This window comes from Ambystoma mexicanum, chromosome 3p, assembly GCF_040938575.1.
Source record: "Ambystoma mexicanum isolate Mex_15411 chromosome 3p, UKY_AmexF1_1, whole genome shotgun sequence".
NCBI classification, from domain to species: domain Eukaryota; kingdom Metazoa; phylum Chordata; class Amphibia; order Caudata; family Ambystomatidae; genus Ambystoma; species Ambystoma mexicanum.
Genome location: NC_090925.1, coordinates 732,620,102 through 732,640,541, shown reverse-complemented (window position 1 = coordinate 732,640,541; position 20,440 = coordinate 732,620,102). Strand labels below are relative to the sequence as shown.

The following is a 20,440-nucleotide window of genomic DNA, read 5'->3' as shown; positions in this document are numbered from 1 at the left end:
CTTCACTTGAACCTCCTCAATGCCCCACCCCTTCTTTCAATCCTCCATCCTTCCAAGGTATTAAGATGGATTTCCAAAATCAACTGCCAGGGTTGGATTGTGGGAGGTCCACCTATTATAGTGAACAGGGAGCTAGAGATCTAGAAAAACCCAATCAAGTTAAGGTAGCAGAACAGCAAGGCTTAATCTCGGGTGATCTGTGAGAGTGGCCTGGGGCCACAATGAGTTGTAGCAGTGTGGAAGGAGGAGACTGACAAACAGGTGGCATGCTTTTGGGCAAAGACTTTTATTTATACCAAAAGAAAGAGGGAAACCTAACTATCCCTAAGTCTAAGAGGGGTTTCCCTGACTTAACTAAAGCACTAAGGAAGAATGTCAGACTGTCCGCCAATAAAGAGTCCACTGTCCAGATTCAAAATATTACTTCAATACCATACACTTGAAAACAAACTAAAGTGGCTTACTGTCGTCTTGGTCCAGAAGAATGATTCCCTTCCTCTCGACATGTACAGTTCTATACAATGGCAGTTCAATGAAGCAGGGGGAACGTCTTCCTTCCCTGGTCTTTCTTGGGTGTATGATTGACTGGTTCTTCATAGTATCCCTGGTACACTTCCCTGCCAGGAATATGGTCTCTCCTTCAGAGGGTACTCGACCCTATTGTTCTGATTTCGTATTCTTCGGTCCCAGACCCCTTCACATTGGTTTGTCTTTCTCGGGTCCCAGACCCCTTTATGTTTGCTTCTCGGGTCCCAGACCCCTTCTTCACACTGGCTTCTCGAAAATGTCCTTTAGGTCCCCGGGCCGTCCACTTACCTTCTGCATGGGTTCCTGGTCTCTCACCTCGGTCCTCCTCGCATCTTCCGACGGTTCTTCTGTGTTGTTTCCTGTTCACACATTGCATTTACGTGGCTCCCCAGCACTTCCTGGGAGATCGGCCGCGTGTACCTGCTGGACCGTCTCTCTCTGCGTTCTTCCGCATCAGGAGCCTCTTCTGGCCTTTGGTCCTCTTCCAAACAGGTAGGGATGCCGTCTCTCCTTCCGTCATGTCCCAGTCAGCAGCTGCAGGATCAGCTCTTCCGTCTGCGCAGTGCATGCCTTGTTCGCAGTGCCTCCGGGGAGGCACTGACAATGCTGTTAGTCCCTCTTCAGTTTTTAAGTTCCAATGAAGACAAAAGCTAGACTGCTCAATGTGATGATCTAGTGAGTTATAGCTAGTGCAGAGCATCTTCCTCGTCTCAGTATATTGAGGTAATAGTTCAGTGGAGTCAGTCTTGATCTTACTCGACTCAGTATACAGAGGGAACAGGTCAGTGGAGTCAGTACTGATCTTCCTCATCCCAATACTAGTTGTACTATTGCTATAGAAAAAATATGTGGTGGAACTTGTATTACCACAGGAAGGAAAAGAAGGTGAGGATGCACTATACTGTGTTAACCCACAATGTCCTCCATGAATGAGGGGGGATTCCCTCCTCATGTGATCTGCCCACTGAGTATCACCCCCAGGGGGACTAACGGGTACTGGGCTCACCTCCCTGGCCTCATGGGAAGGGTCCTTAGGCCGACAAGTAGAAACATGTACACTGATTTATTAGGCCATTGAAATACACAGTAAACAAGTAAAACCTCTAGGCAAAAATTATCACACACTTAATATACTATAAAACAGATATATACATTCACCCTTAGGAGAAGAAAGAAAACATATGATTCAATAACCAGTGAAACAGGTCTGTATTCAGATGCATGAAATTCAGTAAAATACACTTTAGATTAACGACAGAACAGTTTCCCCAACACTTTGCGAGTCCAGCCATAAGATGGCTTGGGGCATTGTGCCCTAAAGTGATCAGTCCCAAAGTTATACTTTTCAGGTAGGTTTACAAAGAGATTAGACAATGCCAGAGGTTTTGATTCAAAAGTCAAAAAGGTAAGTAAAGTTCAGGTAAATAAACTCACTCAATCCCAGACATTAGGATAGGCCTAGAAAGTTATCCTTTACCATACCTCCATCGACCAAAATCAGAAAAGAGTGATTTAGGGACAGGATTCTACGCCTATGCAAACCGACGGAGAACAGGGGGGAAAGGAACACGCATGTTAACTTACCCCACTGACTCTGAATTCTCCAGAGACCACTGCTAAGATTCCAGAATCCATTGGCAGCACAGTCTTCAGTGCTTGGTCCAATCAAGGAAGGCCCAGGCATCGCAAGTGTAGAGGTCACTTTTGGACACAAGATTTAGTTTCGGACGGTCGAGGTCCTTCAGTGTCATTTGCAGGCATTTTCTAGCTGAACACCCAAATGAAGAAAAGATGAAAACTTCTGCAATGCAGGCGACCTCAGGACACCTCTAAGATGCAAAGAAGATGGATTGCAAAAGGATTCCCCAAGGTCAGGCGGCGACAGGTGGTCTTCTAGGGACGAAAAAAGGAGCATGTCCTGCACAGCTTCAGTTGATGCAAAAAGGCATCTTGCAGCACAAGTTGAAAATCCTCCAAGTTCCAAGGATGCACTCTGAACAGCGAAGGCTGCAGCAAAGTGGCCCGGAAGAAAGCTGGTCAGTCCAATGGTTGGTCCTGGGACACTTCCGAAGACCCTGATCCTCGAGCACAGATCGATGACTGGTTGTTCCCACTTGTCCAGGGGTCTAAGCACTGAGGATCTTCTTGAAGTCAGGCCGAGGAGCAGTGCTTCACTGAAGTTTGTGCTGGTCAGCTGCAAGGGTCATTCTTGGGTCATCAACAGGCTGCTCTTCTTCGTAGAGGGCTTGGCTCCAATGATGACTTGAAGAATAGCTGCAGGAGGAGTCCTTTTATCCAAGATCTGAACTGGACGTTCGCTCAGGATAACCAATTGCAAGGATGTACACCATTCAAACTGCAGTGACTGTCCAATCATGGATAGCCACTGGTCACAACATCTGCCCAGCAATAGACATTCAGGCATCAGGATGTAACTAGGGACCAGACAGTCCCAGCCCACACATCTGGGCTCACACACAAACCCCCTCTTTACCCGGGAAAGCAGCAGCTGTCCCCAGGAAAGGGCTTCCTATATATGTCAATACCATAGAGGTCTATGGGAGGAAAGCATCAAAAAGGAATTCTTTCCTGAAAAAAGCCCCCCACCCCTTTTCAGGCAGTGTCCACTATTCTCATTTTGATTACCGGTCTTCTTAGGGCCAAACATGATGGCTCCTCCAACTTCAGTCACCAAACTCTGGTCTTCTCCCAGGATATCACTGTGAACCATTTTATTTCTAGTCACCCCATCTCCTAAGCCCCTCTGCATTTAATGCCAGCTTCTCCTCATTCTTCACCTCCTCTGGACCTTCTTTGAATCTCTCCTTACCAGGTTCTTATTTTACAAGAGCTCCAACCTCTCCTGCCCTCTGGCCACCCCTTCTCCAGCCAATGGCTTCTGCTCTCTGCTCCAGCCATCACCAAAATCTGCTCCCTTTCCAAACACCCACTCTGTTCCTTTCTAGCTCTGCAATCCAAAAATCCTGCTCACTGCTGTACTGGCCATTGTATAGGCATGGAGATAAATGGCCATGTCATGACTGGCTGGACGAGTCAACTTCTGCATGTTAGGAAATACTCCCAGGTAAGGGGGTGGGGAGGGTTATATTATCCTGTGCCTGTGTAGGAAGTCTAAAGAGGTTAGCCACTATATTAGAAAACATTGTAGAATTATCTGGCATCTGGCTGGGAGGCAGCTGCTTCTCTGTCTTCAGGTCTGCTGCTGGAAGGCACTCTCCCGCCTGAAGTCAGTTCTTGCTCTCACCTGTCTTCAGTCAGTCTGAACACGTGGCTATAGAGTTGTTTTCCTCCCATTGTTCTAAAACAGGGGAGTAGTTGCACTTCTTGTGGTATGGGGTAGGGAGGAGTGTTGAGTGTTCTCCAGGGCTCTTCTCAATGTGCAGTGGAAAGCACCTTACCCAAATGGTCTTCCTGCCCAAATTGCGTTCCTTTAGTCCGGTCCAGTTCTCCTTCTGGGGAAGAGACTGATTATGGGAGACGTGTACTTCTTCCATGTGATTTGCTAGATGGGTCTGTACAACTTGTACTTGGGCCATCCTGCCAAATATTCCATGTGGCGTTAGGGACCTGGACGGGATTCCTCTGTAGACTTCCCCCTTCCGGGTTTGTGGTGGAATCTTCTAGATCTGGTACAGGTTATCCATGTGACCGGCAGAGGAGCGATTGAGGGTGTGGGGGTTGATTCTGCAAGTTGTAGTCCCTGAGTGCAAGTCTCTTGAGTTGGCCTGGGCATACAGCTAGTCTCGAGAACATGGCAATGTCTTCAGCAGGTCCATGTGATGAGCATGAGGTCACATAGTCCACCACTCCCTCACCTCCAAATCTTGAATGCATCCTCTGGGTCTCAAATAAACCACAATCTTTGTGTCTTAGAAACAAGCAACTATGGGGTTTATGCTCCCCAGCTCAGGGATCCTCTTCCTCAGTCAACTCTGTTGTTCACTCTCCCCTCTCACTTTTTGGCTCCTCAGGTTGCTCGTCAGCTTCTCGTCTCTTTGAAGTCTGATTTGCCTGGGTGTCGGGCCTATGTGAGCTTGCATGGGAGACCGTGGTAGTAGGAGAAGCAGGTGATGAAACAGCATTTTATATCAGGAGGCAAGCCACCAGAGCTGCTCTGGGACTAGGTCTGTTTCCCCTTGCCACTTCCCCGATTTATGGTCCTGCCTTCATTCCCCAACACCCCAATCTTGTTTCCCCCCTACATGAGTTGTAACTGTCTTGTGCCTATTGGGACCTCCTCCTCAACTCATGACTCTTCCCACTTTTTCCTGTTCATCTCCTTGATACTCTGCCACATGACTGCACCTCTACCAACCATCTGCCACATCCCCTTTTATTATTTTTATTATGGTATTTATTGAGTGCGGACCGAGCTTCAAGAAGCAATGAAGCACTTTAAAGAGGTATGCACCAATACAGATACATAATGGAGCACTTTACAGAGGTGTACAACATTACAGATGCATAACAGAGCGCTTTTCAGAGGTAAAAATAGAACAGCTAAACAGCGGGGAGTAGGATACAGTGGGGCACAGAGGAGGGGTACAGCTGTTCCGGTGGGGGGGCATTGTGCGAGTCAGGTGGCACGAGGGCCGACATGATAGCCTAGGTGTTGAGGAGGAGACACTCCTTGAAGAGGTGGGTCTCGAGTTCTTTTCTGAATTGTAGGAGCGTGGGGGCAAGTCTGATGCCGATGGGGAGGCGATTCCATAGTCTTGGGGCGGAGGCAGAGAAGGCTTGGTTTCTGGTCCTTTGCAGCCACGGATTTCAAGTCTGCACGTGTCCTGACTTCTGGTGGTGCGCTGTCCGCCGGAGATGCTGAGTTTTTCTGCATTGTAGCTGAGTGGTTTGAGGGTGACTGCCTTATAGATGATACAGCAAGACTTGAAGGGGATTTGTGTGTGCAGTGGGAGCCAGTGAAGGTTGATGCGGGCTGGAGTGATGTGGTCGTAGACCCTTGATGAGGTGTGCAGCCGCATGTAGGAAACTTCTCAGGGGCACAAGGGAGAACGACAGGAAGCCTTCGAGGAGTGCTTTGCCCCGATCCAGGTGGGATAGGACCAGTGCTTGAACATTGAATCTAAAGTTGTCTGGAGGGAGGAAGGGCTGGCCTTTCCGCAGGAGGGAAAGCTGATACCAAGCTTCTTAGCTATGCGTGTCTTGAAGGAGAGGTGTGTCGATGTGGAACCCGAAGGACTTGACGCATGAGGTGAGCTGGGGTGGGAAGCTTGTTAGGGAGAATTCTCATAAATGTGTCAATCCCTCTACCTTAGAGCCCTCCAGCTCTTTTGCTAAACTTTGAACTTCTCATTTCACTATGTTTTCTGTGTTTGTTTCTTTTGAATATGGAGTCTTACAACTCCATAGGCATCATCTTTTAATTTTGTGTCACACAGCACCCTCAGTGCAGTGACACAGGGAAGCCTGTTAGGCTGTCCCAATGTTTAAATACCTTCTCTGGGTTCAACTACTGTTTCCCAGAGAAAGTAAAGTAAAATTGACTTTTCTAGCCTTTTCAAATTCCTAGGCCCAGCACACCCTATCTTACAATAGGGTGCTGGACGGGTTACTTAGTATCCCCTATGTCTAGAAACTCAAGTAGCAGTCAAATACTACTCTTTCGTCTCGAAATGGCTGGTGGCAGTGGTTTTACAACAAACTACCATGATTTTTCCTGACCGCGAAAACCGGCGTTAGGCAGAAACCTGTGCAGTTCCCTTAGGGACCACTGCAAAAAGTTTAAGACTACAGGTGTTGGCAGTAAACCCAATTGGTAGCAGTCTGCACCACCCAGATTTACCTGGTAGCTGTGGCTGAGCAGTCAGACTTCTCTCAAGAAGAGTTAGGCAGTATATAGAGTATACACAATAGGGCTAAAAATACAGTAGCACAAGCAAACACTGACCAGAGCTTTGGTATAAAAGTATATAATTATTTATTTAAAGACACTTGTAAAAATACACTGGCACTAATATGTCAAGCAAGTTCAAACACAGTCACTAGAAATATATACACTTCCCTAATTAATTATTTGACAAGTCTAGGTTAAGACACCACTTATTTAGCAAAATAGAGGTGAGCGCGTAACCATAGATGGCACTCCAATAATTATTTAAAAAGGGAGCGAAAAGGCAGAAATAGGAAAAACACACAATACCAACACTTTTAAAGAACCACAGCAAGTCAAGAAAGGCAGGGTCTACTGTAGAGCAAAAAGTTCATAGGCCAGGCCCACTCTTGGAGAGAGCAAGGCAGACTGTGCCCCAAGATCACACAGTGGAAATGCACTAAAAGTCTTTGCAGGAAAGTCAAAGAGGTTGGATCAAGTTAGAAAGGTAATGTTAACAGGTCCGAGGTCACCCCAGGATAGAGAGTCAAGGATTTATGGGACACATTGGACAGTCTGTTGCAAGGGAGACCAAGCGGGACACAGTACCTGAAATGGTGAGAAAGCTCCAGCGGGGGCAGTTGTTCCTGGCAGCGGGTGCAAGTCAGTGCTTCGTCCAGGGGAAGAGAAGATCTCGACATGGAGGAAAGCTGGAGATCGTTGCACTGCCAGGGAAGAAACCAACCGCAGAGTTTCCCGGTTAAAAGGTACTTCCCTTTTATTCACGGTAGTGGTGAAGCGTGGCTATCCGGCCGCCGGGGTGCTTGGCACGGGCGATTCGACCACGAGACGATCCAGGAAGGCAAAAAAGACGAACTGGTTGGTCCCACCAGCTCAAAGGGAAGAAGACTCTCCTGGAAGAAGATCTTCTCTGTCGTCGGGAAAGTGGTGAGTTTCGTACAGCAGGGCTCCACCGGTGGTGTCGTTGTTGTAGATGGCTCAGCTTCTCCCCTCTTCGGATTCTTTAGGTCCTGTGGCGACTTCTGAAGTTCCAGTCCGCAAAGCCCTGCTTTTATGCAGCAAAACCCCCATTCATCAGCCTAGCTGTCAATCAAACATGCTAAGTGGTGAGCCGGGCGGCTCACCACTGGGCCAATCACACAAGAGTGCGACTTGAGTTGCCAAGTCAACTCAGTCCAGGGTGCCTAATCCCCCTCACACACTTCCTGTAGACCCAGACAGAGTGGCACCACTTTTGGAGGCTTCTGTGCAGAAGCCTGCCAAAAGTGGAACAAAGGGCTCGACTTGGTTTAGAGTTACAGAGGCGAACACAAAGGCCATTTTAAAACCGAGCTCTGGCAAAAAGACCCAACCGGGGAACAAATATTAAATAAATAACCCGGCGGTATCTTTAACATTGCACCAAAAAAGTGGTGCGTTTAAAATGAATGGGAAAATCCCATAGGAAATATTCCGGTGGAATATTTCGCGTGGTAACCACTGCCACCAGCCAGAAACACGACAAGGGGGGGACTGGACAGTGCCCCCTTGAAAAACAGACCAAGGGGCAATCAAATTACCCCTACCAATACTTCCACAATACGATGGTTTGTACTGGTTCTGTTCACAATTTAAGACTAGTAAAGTCAATGGTGACTTTACATGTCCTGGGAGACAGTAGTCAGTCTGAGGGTATGGAGTCTATGTTTGGGGGTCAATATGACACCCCTGTGTTACTGCACTGAGGGTGCTGTGTAACACATACCAAAAACACATGAAGCCCTACGGAGTAAAAGACCCCATAGCCCATAAAACACATTACAAAGTCAAAGGACATTCTCAAATCATGCCTAAGAGTGGGAGAAAAAGAGTCTCACTCTTAGGAGAAAAAATAAACCCCAAAAATCCAGCAAAGTTGCTGGGGGACTCACTAGGTTTGGGAAATTAGCCTTAACAGAGAATTCTCCCTAACAACCGGTAATGAAAAATCACGGGAGCCATGCTTTTCAAGATGGCGTCTGAGACCCCTTTGTTTAAACGGGTCTTCTATTTTCACTTTCATATTTTTTGGAAAGGTCCTTCTAGAGTTTGTCTCTGCGCGCCAAACCAGGTTTGGTCCCTTTGTTCCAACGACTTTGGCAGGCTTCATGACTGAAGACTGCATCTGGCGCCCGAGTGTCTGGGGTGGGCAGGAAGTGAGGGAGGTGTCCGAAACTCCCTGTGTTTAGTCTCCTAGGAGACCCAAATGCACTCTGGCGTGATTGAATGGCTGACTGTCCGGCAAGGACAACCTCCCTATTGGGTGAGTGACAGCTAGGCTAAAATGAATGGGAGAGAACTGGATAAAAGGCGAGTCTCTTGGCTTTGAAGGCAGAGTCGGCAACTGGAATGAAAGAACCGAAGACAAGCTTGAAGAGGACGGCTGCTGCAACTCCTGGACCGCTGGTTTGCCCGGTGAAGCCCTGCTGCAGGTCTGAATCGCCAAGTTCACCTTGACAGAGAAGCCCCCACAAGGACGACTTCTCCCTTTTAGTTGGTGGACCAATCCACTCGACAGTAAGCCACCTTGATACTCATCTTGGAGCTGGTTGATTTTCCTCAGAGTGCTGCAGGAAACCGTAGAACCAGGGAGAGAGAGACCAGTTTGTGTGCTTGATTTACAGCTACCGGAATTGAAGTTTTGCCAAGCTTTTTGACTGTTCAAGGGCAGTGCAGGGGTCCTACGACGCCCTACCTCTTTTCCCCACGACTGAGGCTTAGGAACAGCAAGATCTGCAGGAACAGCCAGGAACAGAAGTCTTCAGCTGCATCTTTTTCTTCATTGTAAGGTACTGTGAAAACCCGACCAAGAGAACTTAACTCTCACCTTGAAAGTGCTTGAAACTTTTGCAACTCGCAGGCCTGATCAGCTTATGACCCAACATATGATTCTTCTTTTTACAAACAACTTCAGAGAACTTTTACAGAGACTTTACTGTTTACTTACCAGAACCGTTTCATCCTATCCAAGACCATTGACTTTGGCCTAGCCTATTGAATTGAATTGACTCTTCTGGTGAACTCAAAGTATCTGCACTGTCTAAGAATAATTGTAATCTTTTTATGTTTTGATAACCTATTCCTATTGGCTCCTCCTTCAAAGTATTCTGAATGCCATTTTGCTCCTCCTTCAATGTAGTCTGAATGCCTCAGAAACCTAGAGTACAGTACTGAAGTAAATTTGTGCATAATACTGAACTGCCTCCTTCTAGTGATTTTTTTATAACTGACTGTTGAATAAATTAATAAGTGTTTAACCAAGAAACCTTCCGTGTAAGAGTATTTGGACAACTGTGATTCTAGACCTCTGTATAACAGCATTACTGCTCACATTCCCCTCTTGAGATAAGCCTGGCTGCTCCGCTCTGCTACCAAAAACTGTGTAGTACAGACTTATACCAAAGGTTGGTTTACTTACACCTGTAGTATAAATTGTGTGTAGTGGTCCCAAAGGGTACTGCCTACAAACTCTGCCTAACAGTTTCTTTAGTAGAGGGAGCATTTGTCCTGTTTTTAGGGTCGATGGGAAGGTGCCTTGAGTTAGGGAACTGTTGATGATCTCCAGGTAGGGAAATCAAGCTTCTGTGCAGAGGGTGCTGAGGATGGATGCTGGGAGGATGTCGTCTGTATACGATGTGGCTTTGAGGGTGGCCAGGGTTTCTACCAGGTCCTCTGTCAAGTGTCTCTTAAATGTTGTCCTGGGTGTGGAGATTTTGTGAGGAGGGATATGAGGTTTGTCTGTGGATGTAGAGCTGGCGTCTATGTGCAGGCAGTTCTTTCCCAAAGCCCCATAAAAACACTAGCATTCATTAACTTTTCACGTCATGTGCAGTAGTGTATCTTTCCATGCATTCTCACTATTTTAAAATTGTGCCTCCTTTATAGCAATAAATATACAATTAATTCACCATGTTATTCCTGAATGTTAATGTTAACTGGTTAGATAGCACAGCGAGTAGAACGCTCGATTTGACATCCGTGCAGAGCATGCCAACACAGGTTCGAATCTCGGCAGGCCAAACTGAGCCTTTCATCCTCTCGATGTTGATAAATGAGCACCACACGCCTTGGGTAATAATAAGCAGTGCTCAGATACCTGAAAGTTTGTAGCGCTATATAAATGCAAAATTTATATTATTATGAACTCCTTCTTTATATGCTCCTACACCGCACTGCCAATGTCAGTCTCATCTGTACACTTTTCTCCTTTCCTTTAGCTCTCCCCCCAAACACCTCACAATGTCTGGGACCAGTCAACATGTCCTAGTCCAGTTGGGGTTTTTCTTCCACAACAAGAGGAAGAGTAGGAGTCGCAGTTCTCTTAAGAGTCGGAATCCTTTTCCAAGTATTTCAACCACAATGCCCCAAGTCAAAGTTGTTCAGACTGGATGTTCAAAGTTTCCTCTGGCTTTAGACACTTGGACTGATTACTCCGTGGTCTTCCTTATTCGGTCCAGGATTTCCACCCATCCATGAGCTTGGGATTTCAGAACTGTACTGGGTGATTTGGCCAGGGGGATACAGCTGTCTCAAGGGCCCGAGGATGGCAGCGGTCTATGTGACAATAACTGCAAGATCCTTTGTCACATGGTCCTGAAGAAGGTAGGGTAACCAACTGATAAATCCCATATTCCAAAACTTAAGCTGACCAATTCTATTGAAATATCTTTTTACCAAAAACATATCCAATAATGGATTGTATTGAATACATTGTCTGAAATTAGATTAAATACGTAGATTGGTTTCTGTATATCCCGTGCTGAAGATTTGGAGAGATGAGTTAGAATACATACGATTTGTGTTAGTTGTGTTAAGTTGTGAGTTGCCCCATCTAAATGTGTATTGAGACTGTGGTCACGTTTTAGGGTTCTAAATTGAAAATCTATTAGCTTTTTTTGAACATTTTGTGTTTTGTAGAGATAAGAAATTAAAACGCGGATACTTTAATGCTATATAATAAGATTAAAATATATTAAATGAGTTGTCTGAATACGATTGTCCTCAATGCGTAACACTATAAATTATAGTATATGAGTCACCCTCTGGAAAACATGATTGCAGGACAAGTGTTCTATGGCAGTGAAAGCACCATACCCACTTATCCCCAGTGTGCATCTACATCACCATTCAACACTCATCATGCCAGCAGCTGCTGCCCGTATGATCAAATGGTGATCACCAGAGACAACAGACTCATGATGATGCCAACAGTAGTTCCCAGAAAGGGGCGATTTGTCATGGGATGGGAGAGAGCAAATGTGGAGCAGGAAAGGGGGAGAGTGCAAATGCAAAGGGGAAGTGAGTAAAGGAGGAAGTAGAACATGTACATGGAAACAAGGAGGGGTGTATGGAGAGAGGAAGAAATTAATAACTAAAATACCTGCTTCAAAAAGATAACAAGAATGCACGAAAATTAGATGATGTGCAGGGAATGTTGAAGAAAGGAGAGGCAGAGGAGAAAGATTGAGTGATCACAAGGAGTAGAAATCAAGGATGTAAATAAACAAGGACGGGAAGAGAGCCCTTGACCAGAAATAAAAAGGAGGGGTGCCAAGAATGAAGAAGGCATGAGTGAGGAGCAAGAAAGAAAAGGCTATATGCATGGATACAATAAAATAAGGGGAGATCACAAGCGTAGAAAGAAACTGGAGATTGAGGAGAACAGCCTCACCTTGAGGGTGTTGAGAGCCAGAGTAGGCTGCTGAAATCCAGAGAAAAAGCTCCAGGATGCCTTACAGCTTTCTGATAAAAGGGTTTCAGCGACGTACTGCAAAACCTGCATTGAACAGGGCATAATCAAGACAGATTGAAAATGACATGCTCCGGAGACACTTATGAACACTTCGGAGAGGTTTCCCTGTGGGCAATTGGTTTCCCCATGGACAAATTAGGGTGTGAGCTGGCCTGTTAAAGGTGGAGCAACATTTAAGTTGGTTTCTACAGATCAAGGGTAACTCTTGTGGGCGTAGGAGTGTGTGAGGTCATCCCCATAGAGTAGGATTGGTTCCCATGAACACAACAATTTGGGAGGTCATTTCTACAGGGCTAGATGGGTTCTCATGTGTAGTACTGTGTGAGCTACTCTCCGATAGTGGCAGCATCCCACTCTTAGAGCATTGTGTGATCCCTTCAGATCTGGTTGCCAAGAGTGGAGATATATGTGAGATGGTCCTTCATGGTGAGGGATGAACCCCTAAGGTGGAGATGTGAGAGGGGTGGCTCCTGCAGGGAACATGCCACAGGGAGTTTTGTGTCAGGTGGTCTCTCCAGGCCAATGGCAAATATCGCATGGGTCAAATTACAGGGGTGCATACCTTCTCCTTGACCTCTCGACCTTCTCGAAGTCCAGTGGGTAATTTGCAGATAGCTGCTAGTGCCACGATGGAGACAGCCACTTTTCTGTCCCTGGACTCTTTCACGTTAACACCATCACGTCCTAATGGTAGAGTTCACAGAGGCAAGCACACAACATTATGGAACACTTTGCAGCGTTCACCCTATAAACAATTTGGCGAGTGGCACTTTAATGGTGCAGTCCTCATCCTGGGCGAAACAGGTAGGTTTTACATCATACACTGCCTCTCACCAGTATCACAGGACGTACTTCATGTGATGTCACAATGGCATGCAGAACAATACCAACCACCACTTCAACAACCAACTGTTAGTTTAGTATCATTCTGTATTTTGCTAATGGGTGATATCAATATAGGGTATTTTCCCTTATTTTTTGTTTCCGTGGGATCAGCTTTCGATTGGGAAAAGTCTCAGATACAGAGGTATAGGTGGAAAACCTGATTACGTAGAGAGGGGTAATCAGGTTTTCCACCTATACTTCTGCTTTTGCTAATGGGTAACAGTGCTGTGAAACTGAAATGTGGGATAATGAAACTGCATAGTTACACATATTTCAAATTAAGGGCAAAGGCAGGGTTGCTTTTCATCAAATAGCTGCCAAAATGAATGAGGTGTAGGACAATGATGAAAAAGTTACTTACCACTAAAACACTGGCGCAACACTGTGCGTATTGTTCAACATCCATTTATTTATTTATTGTGCATTTGTAAGGCGCTTATCCATCAAGAAATTGTGTTTCAAAGTGCCCACAGGACGAAGGGGAGCGAAGATGGAAACAAAGGCAAAGAAACAGATGATCAGGGGAAAGGGGTGGTCCTACTAGGCCTTGTGAGCATTCAGAACATGCAAGTGCAGCGAGAGAGAGAAAGGGCCGGGGACGGGGGGGTAAGTGCTAGGAGGTCCACAGAGGGAAGTGCCAAGGAGTCAATTGTGTGCAACATTAAGTACCTGGCAGAGATTGCTTGGTACAGAGTGGTCATCTGCCATTTATAAGCGCAGGCATGTAAAGCACAGGCCAGTGGGTGCCTGAAGGCAAGTGCTGGGAAGGTGCAGAATGCTGAAGGGTATTGGGCGACAGGCCAGGACCCAGAAGGACACATGGTCCAGGCCACCAAGCTCAGCGTCTGTGGGGTATTAGCACAGGAGTGAGAGGGGGGAAGGAGCAGGTGAAGAGGAAGGCCATGAGGAGCTTCCGGAATTTGAGGAAGTCTGGCTCAAGACGGAGAGAAGGGGGGAGGCTGTTCCAGAGGAGGGAGCCAACCAATGAGAGCGATCTTCCCCCAGCTTGCTGCTTAGAAAAGCACCTGACACACAGAGTTGGAGCCGGGGCAGCATAAGGATCTGAAAGGAAAGTATTTGGTGAGAGCAAGTTGTCAATAGATTGGTCCTCGGCCCCAGACAGCCTCATGGATGATGCAGAGGGATTTAAATGTGATCCTTGCCCGCAACAGGGAGCCAGTGGAGGGATTTTAGGGCTGAGAGATCGGGTCCTTGGGCTTGAGGCCAAGGATAAGTCTTGCAGCCCTATTCTGGACAAGCTGGAGGGGGTGCAGAGGGTAGATTAAGGAAGAGGCTGTTGCAGTAGTCAATGTATTTTAAAATGATAGCTGCTGTTGAAGTGTGCGCACTTTACCATTTGGACAGCAAAGGGCAACATAACACTAATAAATTGCATTAGCTGAATACGGAAACATATCAAAGCGGTATATATATATATATATATATATATATATATATATATATATATATATATGATACATTACTCACCGTAATCGTATTTCTGATGCTTGTATCTGCTTAGATTCACATGCTGTGCATAGGCCGACATCTAGTGGAAGCTGCAGAGTATTACAGTTTGTTTTTCGAAACGTGAAAATGGGCGTCGACACAGGGCGTGCCAGTAATACTATCCCTAGTGTGACGTCCACTGTACGCATGATCCCTCACGCGTCTAGGACCCTCAGATTGTATTTTTTCTGACATGAGGTAGCATGAGGAGTAGCGCGAGTACATATAATCCAAGCAGATAGATAGATAAAACTACAAGCATCCATGCCCCTTCTCTCAGAGGGTAAGAAGGGTGGGTCGCATGTGAATCTAAGCAGATACAAGCATCAGAAATACGATTACGGTGAGTAAAGTATCCCTTTTGAGGCTTGTGGAATCTGCTTAAATCACATGCTGTGCATAGATTGCCGAGCAGTGTTAGAAGAAGGAGATGGGATGTGAGAAGGGTCATGAGCAAATAAATGTTTTAGAACCGCTTGTCCCACTTGAGTATCTGTCTTGGAATGGGTGTCAATGCAGTAGTGCTGAGTAAAAGTGTGAATAGAGCTCCAAGTAGCTGCTTTGCGAATGGTGTCAAGCGGTACATTTGCAATGAAAGCCAGAGTGGCCCCAATGCCTCTTGTAGAGTGGGATCTTGGCGTGAAAGGCAAAGTTTTTTCAGAAAGGGAGTAACACAGCTGGATACAGTTAACAATCCACTTAGAGATGGCACCTTTAGATGGCGATCTCCCTCTTTGCCTGTAGCTACAGAGACAAACAGTTGATCTGTTTTTCTTAGCAGTCTGGTTTGTTTACATAGCATAGGACTGCCCTACGCACATCTAGGGTGTGTAGTTTCACCTCAGCCGAGCTTTGTGGGTCTTGGAAGAAAGCCGGAAGCTCGATGGACTGGTTCACGTGGAATTTAGAAATAAACTTAGGTGAGAACCTAGGGTGTGTACGTAAAATCAGTTTATCTTTATGAACCGTAAAGAAAGGATCCTGCACTGAGAGCCTGAATTTCACGGACCCTTCTTATAGATGTAATGGCTACTAAGAAGGTCGTCTTATAAGTCAGGTGTTTGAGACTGCTTTTATGCATGAGCTGAGTTTAGAGAGCACCACGTTAAGGTCCCATCCTGGTGGTGGGTTTGAAATTGGAGTGTGAAGTCTCTTTACTCCTTCCATGAAGGCTTTAACCACTGGTACTTTCCACCACAACACCTTGTTATGGGAGGTGGTGTATGCTGACAGCGCTGCCAGGTGTACCTTTAGTGAGTTAAAAACCAACCCTGCGTCCAGCAGGTGGAGCATCTATGTGACAATAGTGGAAGGAGTGCAATCAACTGGGTTGATTTGCTTATTTTGGCACAAGATAACAAATCTTTTCCATTTGTCAAAGTAGCAGTGCCTCGTGTTTGGCTTCCTAGATTCTTTTAGGATGTCCATATATCTCTGCGGTAAATTGATTTGACCAAACTCTATGACCTCAGGAGCCATGCTGCCAGGTTCATTGAGTTGGGTTGAGGATGCACTTTCTGACTTTCGTGCTGGGACAGTAGGTTGTACCTGCCCGGGAGTTTGATGGGTTCGCACACCGCTAGTCTGCGTAAGTGTGGGAACCACAGTTGTTTCGCCCTAAGGGGAGCAACTAGGACGAGCGTCATCGATTCTCTGTTCATCTTGTTGACCACCTTCCTGATGAGGTGTTGGTGGAAAAGCGTACGCAAACATCCCTGACCAGTTTATCCACACGGCATTCCCCTGGGAGTCTGGTTGGGGGAACCTGAATGCGAATTCTGGGCACTGTCTGTTTTCGCTTGTGGCGAATAGGTCTATAGTGGGGAAACCCCACTGAGAGAAGAGATCTTCTACGATTTCTCTGTGCAGACACCATTCGTGTTCCTCTGGGAGGGGATCTCTGCTCAAAGCGTCCGCCAGAGAATTGAGATCCCCTGGAACATGTTGAGATGACAGGAAGATGTTCCGTCTGAGTGCCCATATCCAAATTTTCTGGGCAAACTTGGACAGATTTGGCGAACGAGTCCCTCCTCGTTTGTTCAGGTAAAACATGGCTGTAGACCACTGTTTCGCCAACCATTCTTGCATGGGGCGCATGCGCAGGCGCGCGTGGGGTCCAGGTAAATACATGACGCCATCATGCCCAGCAAACGCATTGCTTTGCGTACCATTATCTGGCGACCGGCCTGATATTGCGGAATTTGCAGCAGTATATTCCGAATTCTTTCCTCTGATGGAAAGGCCAACCCCTCTTGTGTTTTTAGGACAGCTCCTAGGAACTGTTTGGAGGTGCTTAGCACCAGACTTGGTGATTGGTGATCTCTTCAAGGAGGATCTTCTGGTGGTCTAAAGAATGCACTTTTTGTCGTGGAGGATGGTTTCGGGGACGCTCCAACAGTTCTATGCAGTATCCTACGGACACTGTGGACAGCACCCATCTGTCTGATGTGATCCCTTCCCAAGCTTGGGTGAAGTTGGAAATGCGCCCCCCTACTGGGGATGCGTGAGAAGGGACCCTGAACGGAACGTCACTGTTTTGGGCCTCTAATGGGGCTGCCTCTACCCTTACCACGTCCTCTTTTGTTACCCCTGCCATAACCTTGGGTAGACTGCTAGTTGTTGTTGTTCCATCGTGTACCCTGCCCCTGGGAATAGTTGGAGCCTCTTTGGGAATTTTGGCCGCGTGGGCGACGAAAATTGCCATTCCCTCTTTAATTCGGGGGTTTGTTGGTTAACTGGCCCAGCGATTTGAGAGTCTCGTACTCATCCTTGGCATTTTTTAGAGCGTCCTCTACCGCCTTGCCAAACAGTAGATCAGGCTCCACCGTTTTATTAAAGATGCTTGTGTCTCGGGTTTGAACCCAGATTGTCTTAACCAAGCATGTCTTTTGATAACAGTGCTCTATGCTATCAGTCTGCCGGCGTTATCCGCGGCATCAAAGGTTGCTTTAAGGATGCAACCGGACACGGCTCTTCCTTCCGATGCAACCTGTGCCAACTGGCCTTTTAATGGTTCCGGGGCAGAGTCGATGAGTGCCGCGACCTGTTCCCATTGGTGGCAGTTGTAACTCGCCAGTAGGGTGGTGGAGTTGGCAATCCTTGCCTGGTAGGCGGAAGTGGAGGCTACCTTTCTACCCAAACCATAGATCTTTTTCCTCACCTTGTCAGGGGGAGTTTCAGACGATGATAGGGGCATTCCCGCCCTCTTTCGGGTGTTTGTCACTACCAGGGAGTACGGTTTCAGTTGCTCCCTTATGTACAGCAGGTCTGACTGGGCTGCCCTGAATAGTTTTTCGATCCTGGGGTTTACTGCCCTGGTGAGGTTGGGATTTAGAAGGGAACGGTCTATTCTCCTCTGTATAGATTTGCAAATAGGGATGGCCTGGGAAACAGGTCTCCTTTCTCCCACTAGCTCCTCGGCACAATCCCTCTCTTCCTGTGCTCCCTGGGTATCTATGCGGAAGTGTTCTGCCGCTCTGGACAAAACCTCATTCAGGAGAGGTTGGTTGTCAACCGGGGAGTCGGTAACCAGAGGTTCTTTGTCTACTGGGGGAGTCTACCCTGTAGGTTTCTGGGTCATCCTCGTCCTCCTCTTGGTACTCATCATCCCCATAGTAGTCCATCCCAGTTTGGTCTCCCAACATGCCCAAATCTGGATCCTCAATCAAAAGTGGATCCTCATTATATTGAGACTAAGGCTGTATGCAGAAGGGGTCCGAAGACCGACTTTGTGTTGGTGCTTCAACCCGGGATTTCTTACTTGGGGGTACCGGGTCTCTAGACCCTAAGGGTGTAGCCCCGTCAGGGGTATAGGAGAGGAAGTGCTCAGGATTCTTGGCATAGAAGTCTGCCAGGGATGACATCCTATACATAACTCTGTCTATGTCCTCACTAGACCATTCCTTAGAGCTGGGGATTACTCTTTCCTGGGAGAGTTTCCCTGTTCTATCCTGACTGGACCTATGGCCTTGTGCAGAGGTCTTGAGTAAATTAACAGAAGACTGTGACTTGTCTGTCTGTTTCTGTGGTGTAGAAGAAGGTTGAGAGTGCTTCTTCTGCTGTTTTCCCCCCTCCCCGTGAGTGGAAGAGTGTTTTCCCTGGTGTTTTCACTCCTTCAGAGCCTTTCGACGTCTGGTGTCGAGATTCGGGGGTAGTGTCCCTATCTCTAGAGTGTGGAGGTCGGGACTCGGGAGCAGCCGTCACGCGGTCTGCTGACGCTGACTCCTGGAGTGCGGCCTGGGGATAGAGGTCGGCTTTGTCTTCCGACGATCGAACCTCTGTTACCTTAGGGAGTGAGGCGCTTTTGGCAACAGTGGATGGTTGCCTGGTGTCATGCGGCGATCTTGATCGAGAACGCCCAGAGGACACCGATTCGGTGGACTGTTCTCTGTGTGCCTCTTTCCGAGAACTCGACGTGCACGTCGAATCTTGGTTGGACTTCGCGTGTTTAGTGGAAGTGTTGTGGGTAGCGCTCGTGTCGCCGGGGGTTTTCCCCATAGCTGCCCTGCCTGACAACCTTCCGAGGTCGGGGACTTGCACTTGGCTGTCTCTCGACGCCACGTTGCCCTCGCCGTCTGAAAGCACGGCATCGATGCCATCACTGAAGGCGCCCTCTGCTGCCATGGCCTCTTGTCACCTGGCGTGGTGGGCCCAACGTTTGATCGAACGGTCCTTTAGGGTCTTCAGTTTAAACCGACTACACGCTCTGCAGTTCGTCTCGGGGTGGTCCCTCGGCAAGCAGAGGTTGCATGTGGCGTGTCTGTCAACCCAAGGGTACTTGCGGTTGCACTTGGGGCAAAATTGGAAAGGGGTACCCTCCATATGCACCCTGTGACAGCGGGCTAGTGTGTGTAGGAATATATAAGAAAATGTATATATACATATATATATATATATATATATATATATATATATGTAGAGTATGTACCACCCCCCACTCTCCGTACTTCCGAGGCCCAAGTCCGTCGTGCAGCTCTCGACGGTTGTTTTCTTCTCCGGGCCGGCGCCGAGTGTCGAAGTTCGGTGACTGGACGTTGGGGTGGAGAAAATGGGGAAATATTAAGATATTTCGCAAAATTATGGCTAAGGCCAGGGAACTCTGCGGGATGCTTCCGACCAGTATGGCGGAAAAAAACAATCTGAGGGTCCTAGACGCGTGAGGGATCATGGGTACAGTGGACGTCACAGTAGGGATAGTATTACTGGCACGCCCTGTGTCGACGCCCATTTTCGAGTTTCGAAAAACAAACTAATACTCTGCAGCTTCCATTAGATGTCGGCCTATGCACAGCATGTGATCTAAGCAGATTCCACAGGCCTCAGAAATATATATATTATATATATATATATATATATATATATATATATATATATATATATATATATATAGATATAGATAATAATCCACTCTAATGAAAGTACATACAGTGGTCTGACACTTAAGGCTAACTGTACCAATAAACAATTTGTCATGTGCATAGTATCTTTAAGTGCCATAATGAACGTCTAACAGAACATAAATTAGAAATAAGTTAAACTAATGAAGAAAGTAAAAAAAAAAAAACAGCCGCCCATGAAACCAACCCAACCAGTGAAACAATAAACAATATGGGGCCCAAGTAGAACAAACCAAATAATATCAGAACATAGCTGAAAGAAAAGTACACAGTCCAAAACAATGAAAAAAATGAATTACTAACAGAATATTAATGATAACCGAGAGAAAATAATCTTGCGCAATTTAACCACACACAGATGGTGTGGGCAGTCAATTGATTGTCACAGTTCACACATATATACAGCATTTATCCTCACTACAGCAAAGAAAAACAATGCTAGAGTGAAAATGTTGACACATTAAGGTTAAAGTGTCCTTAATT

At 46.8% G+C, this 20,440-nt stretch overlaps 1 protein-coding gene across 1 annotated transcript in view; it reads right to left on the bottom strand.

Moving 5' to 3' along the window:
* STK36 (serine/threonine kinase 36) overlaps window positions 1-20,440 on the bottom strand; it is a 682,518-nt gene that overhangs the window by 276,791 nt on the left and 385,287 nt on the right. Inside the window, exons 15-16 of the mRNA XM_069651602.1 lie at window positions 12,730-12,851; window positions 12,087-12,191 (exon numbers count right to left, since the gene is read on the bottom strand). Coding sequence (XP_069507703.1) covers window positions 12,087-12,191; window positions 12,730-12,851 — 227 coding nt within the window. The remainder of the gene's footprint in view (window positions 1-12,086; window positions 12,192-12,729; window positions 12,852-20,440) is intronic.